Source organism: Crotalus tigris, unplaced genomic scaffold (assembly GCF_016545835.1).
Source record: "Crotalus tigris isolate CLP2741 ecotype Arizona unplaced genomic scaffold, ASM1654583v1 scf7180000017666.379230911805:20528666, whole genome shotgun sequence".
NCBI classification, from domain to species: Eukaryota; Metazoa; Chordata; class Lepidosauria; order Squamata; family Viperidae; genus Crotalus; species Crotalus tigris.
The window spans coordinates 18,957,362-18,974,578 of NW_024096552.1; the positions used below are offsets into that span (position 1 = coordinate 18,957,362).

The window sequence follows — 17,217 nt, forward strand, 5'->3', positions numbered from 1 at the left end:
TTTAATGTAAGTAAGTGAAACTTTTAAGAACAGGAATTTCATTAAAGAAAATATTTTGAGAAAAATAATGAAGCAGACAGATTTTGGAGCTATCAACCGATAAAAGAATTCAAGAAAAAAATATTTCAATTTGAGATGGAAAGAAGTATGTTTAAGCTCCAGAATAAATGAGCTATATTTTTATTATTATGCTCAACTATAATGAAAGCACATAAATTTGGAAATAAATTAAATATAATAAAGAAATAGCAGAGAAGTAAAATTAAGTTCCTAATCACAGATGAAAAATAACCAGCAATATTGAAATTAAAATTGAATAAATTTCTAGGTGATTTTTCTGCGCTATAAATAAGGCTTAAAAATAAGAATCCTGAAATCATTTACCCAATAAAACGTAACAAAGTCAAGTTCTTATTTATGGCAAGAGGCTTTTATTTCTTTGATTTGTAAAGAGAAAAATTCTTCAGTTCATCCAAAGTCATGTATATTTCTCTCTTTATAGACTATAGAAGATAAGAATTTCATCAGTATATTTGCAAAGAGGTTAAATGGTTCTCTAGGTAATCTAATTTATCCTGATCAAAGTTGATCTATATAGATTTGTTTCAATGATTACGTGAAAAGTAATACCAGAAATATCTCGAATTCCATTGATAATATTAATTGGAAAAATAAAAGGGGTATGGTTTTTCTTGATATAGCAAAAGCTATTGATGATTTGGCATGATCTTCTATAATTTTAATTATAAAGTAATATCCTATAGATTATAAGATTTAATTTCTAATTAAAAATGAAGTCTGTTAAGATTCTTTTCTTGAAATGGTTGGAAGCATCGTATTGGTTTTAATATCTTCAGATAAATAAAATAGTTCAAAAAGATTTAGAAAAACAAGATGGAGCATTCAGAGGACCTAACCATATGAAAAATATTTACAACAAATTTGGGTTTACTTCTGGTTGCCAGAAACTAAACAAATCAAAGATTGCAGTATTAAATGACTGCATTTTTAACAGGACAACTGATCATCATAGGCTCTCTTAAACAACACTGAATTTGGTGGGCTCAAGATACAAAACAGCAGAGTCCCCATACTCATATGGTTGCTCATCACTCTTCTCACTCCTCCTTCTGCTATTTCTCCTCCTCTTGAATACTCCTAGAAAAATACATCCCTTTCTGCTGCTTTACCAGCATCAGCACCAGCATCTCAATCTTCTCCTTTTTCTCTCTTTTATAGGCAACTTCGCTGAGCTGATGCTGGGGAGAGGGCTTAAAGAAAGCAAGGAAGAAAGCAGTGCAACAATTTCCTGGGTAGTTTGCTCTCTCACACCAATGTGTGGCAATGGGAGTACCAAAGAAAGATAAACAGCAGTTTTTTGGCAAATATCATACTCAGAGAAAAGTGGCAATAGATATTTTTGGAAGTGATGGTCACATGAAGTCCACACTTAAAAACATGCATAGATTCACTTAACAATGGTAACTGGTAAGCAAATGAAAAAAGTCTGGAGTGTTAAAAAAGAAAGAATGAAACAGATAGTAGAAAGTTGACCTTTTTTCATGAGGTCAAATAGCTTTATTGTGATATAACACCAGAATACAGTAGATATCCATTAAAAAAACCCTCTATAGTGTATATAAAGTATTCCTTCTATTCAGCGTTTTTTTTAAAAAATATCCCTTACAACTTTGGTACATCATAATTTTATTATATTTCTTTTAAATACTTTTTGCTTCACAAACTCAACACAAAATACAAAACTAATCTGAATTAGGGATATTATAATCTACACAGTGGTATTCAGTGGTAGGAAAAAACCTGCCCCAAGGAGTTCATGTCACTAGCTAAGCTGTAAAAGCAAATCCAGCAGACATGACCAAGATATGCACCATAAGAGCAAACAACTGATCTTTCGTTTGTTTTGTTTTACAAATATTTGTAGCAGCATAGCTTTTATACCACTCAACTGATTATTCTTGTTGCATTCCTCTTTTCATTTTTGAAGGCCATGAATTAGTTCCCTTTTTTAAAGAAAAAAATGCACAGTTACCCTTATGTATTTAAACTAAGGATTCACAGTTTCAATACTTGACCTGCCATCCAGTATGATTCATATTTGCACAGTTTGTCCTGCAGCTGGCAGAGATAACAGGAACATTATTAGAGAGACAATGTGGTGCAATCAATCGGAGATTGTTCTGTGGGGAAGGAGGTATGACGTTACAGTAAACGGGCATTCCAGTGGCTGTAAGTGTTCCTTGTCCTGATTGATTAGGGAGCACGATTGGCTGTTGATATGACTGTTGTGGCAGTCCTTGAGATCCCTGCGTCATTGGCACCTAAAAGACAGGGGAAAGGAATACATTAAGCTGCAAACTGAAATAGAAAAGCCTATATTCTCTCTTGTTTTATTTCATGAACAGGTCAGAGTATTGAAAATCATCTTGTATTTATCTTTGGTCCATTTTTCCCAACTTCAATTCTTAAATCATGCATTTAGAAAAGAAATACCAATACAATGAAAAGTGTGGCTGTGATATCACCTTCAATCTTCTACTCTTTCATCCTTAGAGTCAAGTACATATTATTTCAGCCATAACAGAAACCAGCAACAGTAACATTAAGGAATTAATTGGCTTCCATTAAATATTTTAATCTGAGATTCAAACAAATGAATAGAAGAATAAAAAGAAAACTTGAAGGATATTAATATACAATCCTCAATAAGGGTGTCTAAAATCTTGTGAAAACTTCTCTTTGTACATGCATAGAGTTCAGAAAAAGAATGTGGATTAATCTATTTTTTTATTTTGAAACCACAGTGGAGATGGAAAAGGAAAAATGACAAATTATAACAATAGTGTGGAATTAGAATATTTAGTTTGAATTAGCATCCAAGTGCAATTTTTTTATTTGTGTGCATCAAATTACTAAAAAAGTGAAATAAGCTATCCTGAGGGCAGTTTAAAAAAAAGACACATAAGGAATTATTCCACTGTAGATGAGTTCAAATCACCAGAACCATATAGATTACACTCCAAGATTCTCAAAGAACTGGCAGATGTGATCCCAGAACCACTGAACTATATATTTAAAAGATCCTGGAGCACTGGGGAACTACCAGAGTACTGGAAAAGAGTTGAGGTAGTTCCCATCTTCAAAAAAGGAAAAAAAATGGATCTAGGAAACTACAGACCTATCAGCCTGACCTCAGTACCTGGGAAGATTCTGGAAAAGATAATCAAGCAATGAATCAGTGAACACCTAGAGGCAAATAAAGTCATTACCAAAATCCAACATGGGTTTATCAAAAACAGATCATGCCAGACAAATCTTATTGTGTTCTTTGACCAGGTGACAAAATTAGTGGACCAGAGGAATGCTGTGGATATAATTTACTTGGACTTCAATAAGGCATTTGTTGGTTAGACAGCATCACCACCAGATGCGATTTGTAGGTGGTTGACCAGCTGCACTTAGCATGTGGTCCTTAATGGAATGGCATCTACATGGAGGGAATCTATTCTGGGCCCAATGCTCTTCAACATTTTCATCAGTGATTTGGATGAGGGGATAGATGTGGATCAAATCTGCAGACGACACCAAACTGGCAGGAATAGCCAACACTCCAGAAGAAAGGCTTAAGATACAGAAGGATCTTGACAGACTTGAACATTGGGTGCTATCTAACAAAATGAAATTTAATGGTGAAAAAAGTAAGGCGCTAAAGATGAACTAAAAGCTATAGCAGTCAAGACACCTGGCTAGAAATCTGGAGGTAATGAGTTCTAATCCTACCCTAAGCACAATGCCAACTGCATAACCTTGGGCCAGCTACTCTCTCTTAGCCTTAGGAAGGAGATAGTAACAAACTACTTTCAAAATCTTGCCAAAAAAACCTACAAGAACTTATCTAGGCAGTCTCCAGAAGTCAAGATTGATTGGAAGCCCCTCCCCCTCTTAAAAAATAAGAGGGACTGTAGTTTAAAAGCATCAATGTACTTCTCTGAAATGTATATGGGGTTCTCTGTAAGGAAGCATTTAAACTACAATTTCTTATCATCTTATTAAACTTCCACAATCCTTTTGGGATGCTACAGCTGTCTAATTTCAATTTGAAATCCTACCATGTATTACAGTCCTACTTCTTGTTGTTATTATTAGCAAAAGGAATATCTCATATCAAAATAAGACATTCTATAATACTGTTTGTTACCTGATAAGATGACATGGCAGGGTACTGGACCATCATGCCTTGCACCTGATTTCCCTGTTGATTATTTATTAGATTTTGGTTTGGGGGAGACTGTTGCATTCCTATGAGTCCATGGAATCCTTGCTGTTGATTGGTCAAGACAGATTGGTAACCTGAAACAAATAAGGTAATTTTTCAGCCAAATAAACTTTAGAAATGCTTTCATCTCTCTATCCCAAGTCCTACCATTGCTGTAGGATTAAAAAATAATATCATCTGCCAAAGAACGCCGATTATACTTCGCTGTTTACGTTATTATATATATATGTGTGTATATATATAATTGAAAATTAAAATGAATTTATTACAAATATAAAGAATGAACAAATTATAAATCGATAGAACCTAAGTACTGCTAAATGAAGACAAGCAGATGTAGTGACATTTCTGTTCTGCATGCAGATCTTTTGATTGATATGACTGTCAATCAGACTGTCTATCTGTGTGGAGAGACAATGATGGTACAATGATGGTACAATGTCAGAGATACATTTTTAATATAAATCATACAGTTAATGAGGCCAGATAGGCTGTGTTACATAAATCCCAATCTTCAGAAGAAAGTTATTAGCTCTCAGTGGAATGACATTTGTGATGATGGTGTTTGCTTTCTATTTCTTTGCACAATTGAGAGGATGTCTAGCTAATAATTGCTGAATCATGAAGGATGTTAAACAATGAACTACTCATGAATAGAAATTAAGGAGCCATGATACTTATATTTTCGCATTGAAATAAATCATTTTGTAGTTTTTACACAAAGAATCTCTGCTTTCCTGAATTTTTTTAAAAAATATGACATTAAATAGAAAGGATGCATGTTCCAAGAAAGGCATGTCCAATGTGAATACCTTAAGCATTTTTTGTTTTAGCTTACAGAATAAGATAACTGGAACATTAGGAGATTATCATGCCTAGAAAGTATTCTGACATTAAACAATATCATGGCACTGCATACTTTTTGGCATCAAAATGTATTGGGGTTACAATTTCTAAAATTACCAGTCAACACAGCTATAAGTTATTATACTCCAAAACATTTGGAGAGAATTGGATTGAGGAAAATTGCTAGACATGGGTCTGAAGAATCTTAATTTACAGAGTTTAACCAGTTGTGATTTTCAAACCCAGAGTACCAACATTCATATGGTCAGAAAAAAATATTCTAAAACTGATCCAATATCTTTTGCTCTTTCATTCTCTTCCTCCTATTCTTTATACTTCTGTCCAAACATTCATGAATATTGTACTGTCTTACCATCAGCCTCATATTCTTTAATCATGCCAAAAATTTCAGAAGTGTACTTGCCATTTCTATTCAGAAGAGATTTTATTCTTGTATCCATTATTTTATATTTATAATATTTCCATAAGAATTGCAAAGTTATTCACAATTTGTTTCTAAGATTGTGAGTTTTTTTAAATCCTATTTTTAAGACAATCCTCAATTGTTTTCAAGGAAATATTTTTAGTTTTATTCTACTAGAATAAAAATCATAGGAAATTTTCTGCAAATTCATAGTATTCATTAATACATTATCTCCTTCCTGAATTTTCAGTATAATTTTTCCCATTTTCCTTTCATTTCCTAGCTTTTCTTGCAAACTCAAAATTCTTTTGTTTCTGATAAATCAATTTAGTCTCAGTTTCGCAATTAATATATAAATTGTTGCTGTAAAAATTTGATTTGGCATACAATAGTTGAATTTGTTGGGTTTTTTGTTTTTGTTTTGTAAATCATCTTCTTTTAATTTTTTTTTTAATCTAAAATAGCCTGCACTTTTTCTTGGATTTCTTTTTCAATTCATGATTATATTGAATGAAATAATCTCTAATAAAGATTTGTGTCCCAAACAGTCCTTAAATCAATGTTTTTATCTCAATTATTATTTAAAAATTCAATTAATTTATCTTTGCAGTTCACCACCAAGTTTCTATTCATATTCTGTACTTTTCCACATTGGGCTAATGTTTCATAGCTTGACATACACAATCATTAGTTAATTCTAAAATTGTTACCAAGTTTTCCATAATAAAAAATGGGTTCCTTCCTAAAATGTATTCAAGAAGAATAAGGATCACAATGGAGGAAAATTGGGGGGGGGGAATGCATAATACTGTCAGATTTTCTTTTGTTTTTCCTATATGGCACCTGTGATTTTTCTCTTTTAAACCCTACACTTTTCATACAGATCTTAGAATAGTGAAATGGTACTAGGACAATTATACCATCATGAAAATTATAAAATAATTAAGAATAGCCAGGTTGCCTCACACTCTTCATGGATACAGGAAAAAGCAGTTTTATAATTGATTAGAACACTACCAATATCCTTCATAGGTCAGTAAATATTGTTGCTGTAAATGGTAAAACTCAGATCATTTTGAAGTTTATTTATGTATTTATTTAAGAAATTATATGGTTTCCTAACTCCAATAAATGTGACTCTGGGTGGTATACATCAATGTAAAACAAATATTCAAGTATAATTAAAAGAACATTATTGCTTCTGAATGTTCAGCCTTCAATGCCTTTGGGACTTACTTTTTCTAGGCAACCTGAATTTACTCTATTGCTACTCTCCTGAAAGAATGAAAAATTTAACTGAATTCTACACATGTACCAAATATTGGTAAAGGGGAAAGGAATTAAAAATGGCTTTCTCTTCATGCCTGTTCTCTTGCTTATTAGTTTCCAGACTACAGACCATATAATTCTCTGAAAGCCCCCTTTACTGTCCCAGAGAACATACATACATGGCTTATTTTCTAATAGCAGGATACATCACCTGTACCACCTTATTACTACAAATGCCAGAACTTTTTTTTATTGCACTTACATCACCTTCGATATTATATCTGCTATAAAACCACTTTTTTCAAGTCAGAGTAAATATCAGACACATTATTAAATGTCCAGAGGAAAAAGCTGTGCACCAAATTTCAGTATGCACCTCCAAGGGGAAAAAACAGAAGCATTAGATATCCAGTATAAATGGATGAGGCTGTCATCTTACTGCGGTAATTCTCTGAACTTTTATGATCCATATCACCATTCAGACAAGTCAGGCAATTTAAGCTTCCCAGAAGGAGAGTCATTCTATGAATTTGCCACTAGTGATTTGATTTTTTTTAATGGGCCTATGGCGCTTAAAAAACAAAGTGCAGTAGTTGTACACCTGCAACCCAGGAGTGTAATTAAAGTGGGCTTGGTACTGTAGCAATCTCAACTTGTTTAAAATGACAAATCTATTTTGAAGGTTTTATATTTCAGAATTAGAAAGGGCAAATATGAGTCTGCACCTTGCTCTGTTTTAAGATTAAGAAGATTCAACAGCCAAATTCCAAAATCCTTGTTCAGGTAGGTAAAAAGGAAAGAAAAAAAAATTCAATGCGGATGTTCAGAACATAAAATAGTAAACATAATTGAGCTTAAGGCAAAAATGCAGTCTGCTATGATTTATCTGAGTCTCATCCCACCATGAATTTCAGAAATGCTCTATGTACCAAAGTATTGTTTTGTCCCAGACTTCACTCATTTCTGTGAGGCTTTCTGCTTGTAAAAAAAATCTGGTAATCCCTGCATGCCAATTCATTTTGATGGGTTCAGTAACTTTTAAATATATTAATTCCAGTTTCTTTAATAGCAGGACTGTGATCCTGAGCATATTCCTAGTTCTCATTCCCTGGAAGAAGTCTTGAGGACCAGTTCGTTATACCTCAGGATTGACATAACATCTAATTAGTCAAATAGAGCCATCCAGTCTCTATGGTATATTCCCAGGTGTGCATTCATATGACAGTTCTTTTCCCATATTAGTTACACAGTAGATTCTATTACCTGCATCTAAAATTTCACCAAGGTGAAATACTGCATCAGTTACATTAAGTTGAATTTTGTTTTATATGTGTGATTTACAAATATATTGAAAGGCAAAATTCATGTCACAGACAAGTCTGGATTTTAAAACAAAATGTCTTTTCATTACTAGTAATTAATTTTTTGATAATTTAAATGCTCTGTATTAAAGTTACTAGAACCAGTTTGGAAATGTGGTTAAAAGCTCCAGGCAAGAAGCCAGGAAACTGTGAGTTAAAGATAGGTAAGTAATGTTAGGTCACTCATTCTTTCTCAACCCCAGGAACAAGGCAATGGAAAATTACTTCCTAAAATGCTTCTAAGAAAATTGCAGGGACTCAAAGAAGGCACACACAAAAATATTATAGCATAAGTAACAAATTAAAATAATATTCCACAAGCAAAATGATAACAACAACATAAGGAATGTACCGTAGTTACTGCTATTTCTACTCTGTATATTAAGACTGAGATTACCATGAAATGTATTTGTATGATTATTATCTTGACAGATATATTTCTTAATATTAACTGCAGCCCACAATGCGCATCATTCATCAATACAAAAGTAACACTAGAATAACTATTTGTTTTAAAAGTTATGTTCATACTCTAAAAAAGTGACAGGCATTACTTATCACTGTTATCAATGATAACATATATTGATGTTTCTCCATAACTATTATCAAAGAATAATAGTGTAATAAATAATAAAAGAAGTGTATTCATTGGCAGTATTCAACTTAAACATAATATGCTGAACTGGAGGACAGTCTGCTTTGCAGACTTACTTATAGAACCTCCTAATCTAAATTTCAGAAAAATGGTCTTCCGTTTTTTTGTGCCCACAGTGCATAGCTGTGCGAGACTGCACCTATGCTTTCCACGGCTAATTTCTTCTTGCTTGGGGGACCCTAGATGGGTCTGAGGTTGCCCTGGAAAGGTGACTGTGAAAGAGGGATGCCCCATCAATGACGAAGCGACAGCCTTCACTTTGATCTGGAGAAAGCCCTCCGAACCCGACAGGAGAAAGGCTAGCGTGAGATCAGCATTTAGCCCAAGCTGTTTGCAGCCGAAGTCCCAGAGTATGAACCTAAATATTGGTGAACAGCATTCTTGGAATTGGTGAGAGTACTAATCTTTCTTTTATCTACAATTTAAATCCCTGAAAAGATCCCCAAAGCAAAAAAACCTCCAGAAGTGAAGAGAGGGGACTATATCCCCATTCCCTTACTGATGGAAGCGGCAAATTAACATAAAAGATGGAAAGAGATATACTAAAATTTGATTTAAAATATTTCAGTCTGGAAAAATCTAGGAACTAAAAAACAATCAAGATTATATCCTAAAAAACTTCTAATGGAATGGAGGAAAGAATGGACAAAGAAGAGCAGAGAATAGATGAAATGAATGAAAGGTTAGTTCAGGCTAGCAAAGAATAGAAGTTACAGTTATTTCCCTGGAACATGAGAAGGCCGCTCATTATTTATGATTCCAAAATGTAGGTGAGATGAAAGGTGAAGATCTGCCCGTAATAATGTCAGATATACTAGCGGGGGCTCTGGGGTCCAGCAGAGAGGAGATGGCCAGTAAGATAAATGAGACTTACAGAATCCACACAAACTATGCAAGATGGCACAGTCTTCCCAGAGAAGTACATGTTAGATTTATTAAAAAATCAATTAGAGACGAAATTCTCTTCAGGTTCAGAGATGACTCATTGGAATACCGAGGCAAACAGCTCGGTAGAGTGAGAGACTTGAGAAGGCCCTACCAACAAATAACTTTTAAACTGACGAGGAAAAATATTAACTTTAGATGGTTGACCCCAGAAGGGGTTCTGGTTACATGGCAGGAGAAAAACTTTTGCTTAGACTCAATAGATAAAGCAGAGGAATTCTATAGGAAAAACTTTGGCAGTCAGGAAGATTTAGTTGAAAGAGAGGTAAGAGAGGAAGGAGAGATACTAGCTCAGGCCACTGAATCTAAAGGCAAATGAGTCCAGTTTAGAGAGGATATTGATAATGGGAAAAATGAAGGGAAACATGAGGAGAGTAGACCTAAAGAAATTAAAGAGGCTAGACCGACAAGATTGTTAGTGGAAAGAGGAAAGGATTTACAAATTCAAGAGTCTAGACCGACAATAGTAACCAGATCTAAACATAGATAAGGAGGGGAAAAAAGGTTTTGAATCCATATCCATCAATGTTAATGGCCTCAACTCTCCAACAAAAAGGAAAAAGTTTTTAAATAAGCTTAATAAGATGAACTGAGATATAATTATGCTACAAGAAGTTCATATAAAAAAACAACATCAATATTTATTAAACTGCCCTAAATTGGGAAACATGTTTGTGGCACTTTTGCAACACAAGAAAGGAGGAGTGTAGTATATATTAAATAGGAAATTTTGGCAAAGCAAATTTATAAATTTGAAGAGAGTAGAATTTTAATAATGGAAGTAATTTTGAATAAAATTAAAATTCTCCTGGTGGGAATTTATGCCCCGAATGAGGGGCAAAAACAATTCTATAAAAAACTTCATAACATTATTAATCAATTGGAATATGATAACATTTGTATAATAGGAGATTACAATGCAATTGTGGATAGAAACCTAGATTATAAATGTGGAAAGAGTAGAAAAAAACCAGAGGAACAATACCTGATACATTCCTAAAAATGGCAGATAAGCTCAATATTCAGGATACTTGGAGAGAGAGGAATTTAGGGAAAAAACAGTTTACATTCTACTCTGGTCCAGAATTGATATGGTGTGGATGTCAGCAGACTTAAATTTAGAGGTAAAGGAGATTGTAGTTGATACAAACTCCTGGGCTGACCATAATCCGATTAGAATTAGATGGAAAGGGCAAAAAAATATGAGGAGATGGACTCTGAAAAGAGCAATCCTAAAACATAAAAGAATTTAAGTTGAAATTGGAAGAAAAAATGGACCTGTTTTTTTAAGACAAATAAAAAGGAAGATACGAATTGCCAAAACCTATGGGATACAGCCAAAGCCTATATGAGAGGTGTTGCAATTTCTTACATGGCCAGGGAACACAAAATCAAAACACAATGACAAAGACACTTAGAAGAAGAACTAAGTAGAGTTGATGAAAACTTACAAAAGGAACCACAAAGACACAATTTGAAATAACAGCTAGACCTAATTAAACATAAGATGAATATTATTGGGAAGTAGAATTAGGACAGCAGATAAAATGACTAAACAAAATTTCTTCGAAAATGCCAATAAACCAGGGAGATGGCTGGCTTATAAAATTAAAAAACATAATAACAAGCAAAGGATTACTAAACTTTATAATGCAGAAGGTGATATGGTGTACCAGAATGAAGGAAAGAAATTAGTGGCATATAAGTTCTATAAGAACTTATACAAAGATGATGAATGGAGAAATAATTATGACATTGTACAGTATTTACAATCAGCTGACCTACCAAAAGTGCCAGAAGAATTTAAAACTCTGTTGAACAAAGAGATAACACCTTTAGAACGCTTGGAGGCAATCAAGAAACAAAAAAATAATAAAGCACCTGGGCCAGATGGTATACCTTTAGAAATGTATAAAATCGCACAAGAATCTTTAAGCCCAATGTTGTTGGAACTATTCAATGAGGTTCTAACAAAAGCTAAAATACCAGCCTCATGGGAAGAAGCTCTCCTCACTTTAATTCCTAAGGAAAATTCAGGCCTGGCGCATATTAAGAACTATAGACCCATTTCTTTATTAAATTCGGATTATAAGATTCTCATGGCTATAATGGCACAAAGACTTGAAAGATTTCTAGCAGATTTATACATTCTGATCAAAATGGCTTTTTATCCAAAAGATACATAAGAAATAATGTCAGGATTGTTTTGGACATATTGGAGTATTATGAAGTACATAATGAAAAGCAAATGGGTTTAATTTTTCTTGACACACAAAAAGCATTCGACAATGTAAAATGGGATTTTATGTTCAATCAATTATTGTATATGGATTTGGGGGAAAAATTTTTAAATATGTTCAGATCAGTTTATTCTAAACAGGCAGCAAAAGTAGTAATTAATGGAGAAATGACAGATAGCTTTCAAATCCCAAAAGGCAAGAGGCAAGGTTGTCTGTTATCACCACTGTTGTTTATATTATCTCTTGAGGTATTAATCAGAATAATTCAACAAGATGAACAGATTAAAGTTTAGAGATCAAGAAAAAAATGTTTAAAACACAAGCTTGTGCAGACAATTTAGTTTTTATAATCGAAGAACCATTACAATCAGGGACAAGATTGATGGAAATATTGAGTAAATATGGAGAAATAGCAGGTCTGAAGATAAATAAAGAAAAAAACTAAAATGCTCGTCAAAAACATGACTAAAATACAGAAAAATGAATTGGTTGAGAAAATAGGTATTCAAATTACAAACAAAATAAGGTATCTAGGGATACAATTAACTGCTAGATGCTTTACACTCAAAAGAGAAACTATGATAAGTTAATTGAACAGATTAAAAAGGATTTAGATACTTGGACCAACTTACAGCTCTCCTTTATGGGCAGAATTGCTGTAATCAAAATGAATGTGCTACCAAAATTTTTATTTTTGTTCCAATGTGTACCCATAAAATTGGGTAAGAAATTTTTTCAAAACTTTAACAAAATTATACTCAAATTCATCTGGTGAAGAAAAAGAGCAAGGATTAAATTAAAATTACTGCAGGTTTCAAAGGAAAGGGGGGGACTTGGCCTCCCTGACCTGGAAAAATATTATCAGGCCATAGTATTATTATGGGTAAGGGATTGAATATTATTAAAGAACAGGAGATTATTATGTCTGGAAGGTCATGACTTACAAATAGGATGGCATACTATGTAATGGGATCATAAATATAAGACACACAAATATTTCTGAAGGCATTATATCAGACAAGCTCTAATTGATGTATGGGTTAAAATCTGGCAACCAAATTATACTCAAATCCCTAGTTGGATCTCATCGTTAAAAATGTATGTATCCAAGTTGGATAAACCCAAAGTTTATCCAACTTGGAAAGATTATAACATATAAAAATGTTCTAGACGAGAGAGGGGAATTGAAACCCAGGAGAATTCTTCAAGACGAAGGGATAGAATTAGAATGGTGGGCATACCTTCAATTACAGGCAACTTATTGGAAAGATAAAAAAGAGGCATAAAATTAGAACCGATAGGGCTGGATAAAATATTATTTGGTACGGAGGATAACATGATTAAAAAACTATATCATTATTTGTTAGATCAGGCAATGTATGAGAAACAGGTAAAAGAGACCATGTTAACGTGGAGCAGGGATTTTGATCTCAACTTTGATCTGCACATCTGGCAAGAATTATAGGTAAGAAATAGGAAGCTCAATCTGGCCACCTCCTACAAAGAAAATATCTACAAAATGTTCCACAGATGGCATCTCCACCCACAAGATTAGCTAAAATGGGTCCAAATGTTTCTTCCAAATGCTGGAAATGTAAATTGGCAATAGGGACATACTACCATATGTGGTGGGAGTGCCCACAAGCCCGTGATTTTTGGAATAAGGTTAAAAAATGGCTGGAAGAAATATTAATGTTAGTGGTAGAATTAAAACCAGAACCAGTGGTAGAAATAAAACCATAATAAGGTTATGCCTCTTTTTACTAGGCATAACCACGAAGAAATATGACAAAGGGGTATTTTATTTGATGTTATACATTCTCACGGCTGCTTCATTGGTGTATGCTCAAAACTGGAGGAATAAAGGAATCCCAACAGAAGAAGAGATTCTATATAAAATGTTATCGTGTGCTGAAATGGATAGGCTCACAATGGAAATGAAGGATAAGACAGAATCAGACTACTTTGAAATCTGGGACAAATTTTATTACTGGTGTGACTTAAGGAGAACTGCTCGGGTTTCAAGTAAGTGTTAAGACAGAAATATATATAATTGTATATATAACTGTACTGTATAGAAGAATATGTTTGTATAGGGATCAAGAATTATGTATTAATTTTACGTATTAAGAGGAACAAATTGTTAGGAATATTTATTCTGGAACGTCATGTTATGTCCATCTTTGTTTTAACTGTATTAAAAAAACTTCTGATGGAATTATAACAATATATGACAAAAATAACTTTTTGGTTGAAAGAAAAATGGAAAAAAGAAATAACTGCTGATATCTAGTGGAGAATCAGAGTCGGAACACTAACAATAAGGACTCAGAAATTGGCAGAATGCCCAGAAACAAAGAAAAAATTGTTCCTTAGAATTGCAAAAAACCTTGAAGACAGCTGGGAACAAAGGAAGAGCCAGCTATAAGATTAAAAAATGTTTGAAAGAAAAAAAAGCACCTGGACTGTTGCTTAAACCTAAGAACTGTTTATGGAAAAGAAAAACTTTGGCTTTTTGGCTAATCTTTTAGAGCAGAATTTGCAGGAAGGATTTAAAGTGGCTTAGTATACTGAATCAGTAATTTTGACTGACTGATAAATTGACTTTTGAATTAAAACATTGATGAAAGATTATTTGAAGGGGGGAGACAACATAGATATCACATACATAATTAAAAAAGCCCCTTTATGGATTACTGCCTTGTCGTGGCGAAGGGGCTTGCATAACTCAACGAAGCTATGAGCTATACCATACAGGGCCACCCAAGATGGATAGGTAATAGCAAAGAGTTCTGACAAAATGTGATCCACTGGAGAAGGAAATGGCAAACCACCCCAGTATCTTTGCCATGAAAACCCCATGGACAGTACTAAAAGGCAAAAAGATATGACACTGGAAGATGAGCCCCTCAGGTTGGAAGGTGTCCAATATGTTACCGGGGAAGAGCAGAGGGCTAGTACTAGTAGCGCCAGAAAAAATGAAGCGACTGGGCTAAAGCCGAAAGGACGCTCAGCTGTGGATATATCTGGTGGTGAAAGGAAAGTCCGATGCTATAAAGATTTTTTCTCCATAGGAACCTGGAATGTAAGATCCATGAATCAAGGCAAGCTAGACGTAGTCAAAAAAGAGATGACAAGACTGAACATCGACATCTTAGGAATCCGCGAACTAAAATGGACAGGAATGGGTGAATTTAACTCAGATGACCATCAGATACACTACTGTGGGCAAGAATCCCTCAGAAGAAATGGAGTAGCCTTCATAGTCAATAAAAGAATAGGAAAAGCAATACTGGGATACAATCCCCAAAATGACAGAATGATCTCAATTCGAATCCAAGGCAAACCATTCAATATCACAATAGTCCAAATCTATGCCCCAACCACTAGTGCTGAAGAGGATGAAATTGACCGGTTCTATGAAGCCCAACAGCACCTTATAGAATTAACACCAAAAAATGATGTTCTTGTCATCATGGGGGATTGGAATGCTAAGGTAGGAAGCCAAAAGATAACCGGAATAACAGGCAAGTTTGGCCTTGGAGTACAAAATGAAGCAGGGCACAGGCTGATAGAATTTTGTCAAGAGAATACAATGGTCATAACAAACACTCTTTTCCAACAACCCAAGAGACAGCTCTACACATGGACATCACCAGACGGTCAACATAGAAATCAGATTGACTATGTGCTCTGCAGCCAAAGATGGAGAAGCTGTATACAGTCATTAAAAACAAGACCAGGAGCTGACTGTGGCTCAGATCATGAGCTTCTCGTTGCAAAATTTAGGCTTAAATTGAAAAAAGTAGGGAAAAGCACTAGGCCACTCAGGTATGAACTAAATCATATTCCTGATGAATATACAGTAGAGGTGACAAATAAATTTAAGGAATTAGATCTGATAGACAGAGTGCCTGAAGAACTATGGATGGAAGTTCACAACATTGTGCAAGAAGTAGCAACTAAAACCATCCCAAAGAAAAAGAAATGCAAAAAAGCAAAATGGCTGTCTGAGGAAGCTTTGAAAATAGCTGAGGAAAGAAGGGAAACGAAAGGCAAAGGAAAAAGAAAGATACACCCCATTGAATGCAGAATTCCAGAGAATAGCTAGAAGAGATAAGAATGCCTTCTTAAATGAACAGTGCAAAGAAATAGAAGAAAACAACAGAATAGGGAGGACCAGAGATCTCTTCAAGAAAATTGGAGATATATATATACACACACATACATATGTGTATTTATTTTATTTTGTCAAATGTGAACTTTTTTCTTTTTTCTTTATGTAATTGATAAATGAAAAATAAAAACTTTTTTTATAAAAAAAAAAAGAAAATTGGAGATATGAAGGGAATGTTTCATGCAAAGATGGGCATGATAAAGGACCAAAATGGCAGGGACCTAACAGAGGCAGAAGAGATTAAGAAGAGATGGCAAAACTACACAGAAGAACTATACAAGAATGAGCTTAACATCCCAGATAACCACAATTAGATGGTCATTGACCTCGAACCAGACATCCTAGAATGTGAAGTGAAATGGGCCTTAGAAAATCTGAGCAACAACAAAGCTAGTGGAGGTGACAGTATTCCAGCTGAGTTATTCAAAATCTTAAAAAAAGATGCAGTAAAAGTGCTACACTCAATTTGCCAGCAAATTTGGAAAACTCAACAGTGGCCACAGGATTGGAAAAGGTCAGTTTACATTCCAATTCCAAAGAAAGGCAATGCCAAAGAATGTTCAAACTACCGCACCATTGCACTCATTTCACATGCTAGTAAAGTTATGCTTAAAATCCTACAAGCTAGACTCCAGCAGTATGTAGATCGAGAACTACCAGAAGTACAGGCAGGATTTCGAAGAGGCAGAGGAACTAGAGATCAAATTGCCAACATACGCTGGATCATGGAGAAAGCTAGGGAGTTCCAGAAAAAACATCTACTTCTGCTTCATTGACTATGCAAAAGCCTTTGATCGTGTGGATCACAACAAATTGTGGCAAGTTCTTAAAGAGATGGGAGTACCAGACCATCTCATTTGTCTCTTGAGAAACCTATATGCGGGTCAAGAAGCAACAGTGAGAACTGGACACGGAACCACTGATTGATTCAAAATTGGAAAAGGAGTCCGGCAAGGCTGTATACTGTCGCCCTGCCTATTTAACTTATATGCAGAGCACATCA

At 34.3% G+C, this 17,217-nt stretch overlaps 1 protein-coding gene across 7 annotated transcripts in view; it reads right to left on the bottom strand.

Annotated features, from left to right (window-relative positions):
- Positions 1 to 1,562: 1,562 nt before the first annotated feature.
- The window catches only part of ARPP21 (cAMP regulated phosphoprotein 21), a 229,534-nt gene continuing 213,879 nt past the window's right edge, over positions 1,563 to 17,217 (bottom strand). For all 7 annotated transcript variants that reach the window (XM_039336910.1, XM_039336911.1, XM_039336909.1 and 4 more), the window contains 2 exons: positions 4,220 to 4,371; positions 1,563 to 2,342 (listed from right to left, as the gene is read on the bottom strand). In XM_039336910.1, coding sequence (XP_039192844.1) covers positions 2,085 to 2,342; positions 4,220 to 4,371 — 410 coding nt within the window. In that variant the 3' untranslated portion in view covers positions 1,563 to 2,084. The remainder of the gene's footprint in view (positions 2,343 to 4,219; positions 4,372 to 17,217) is intronic.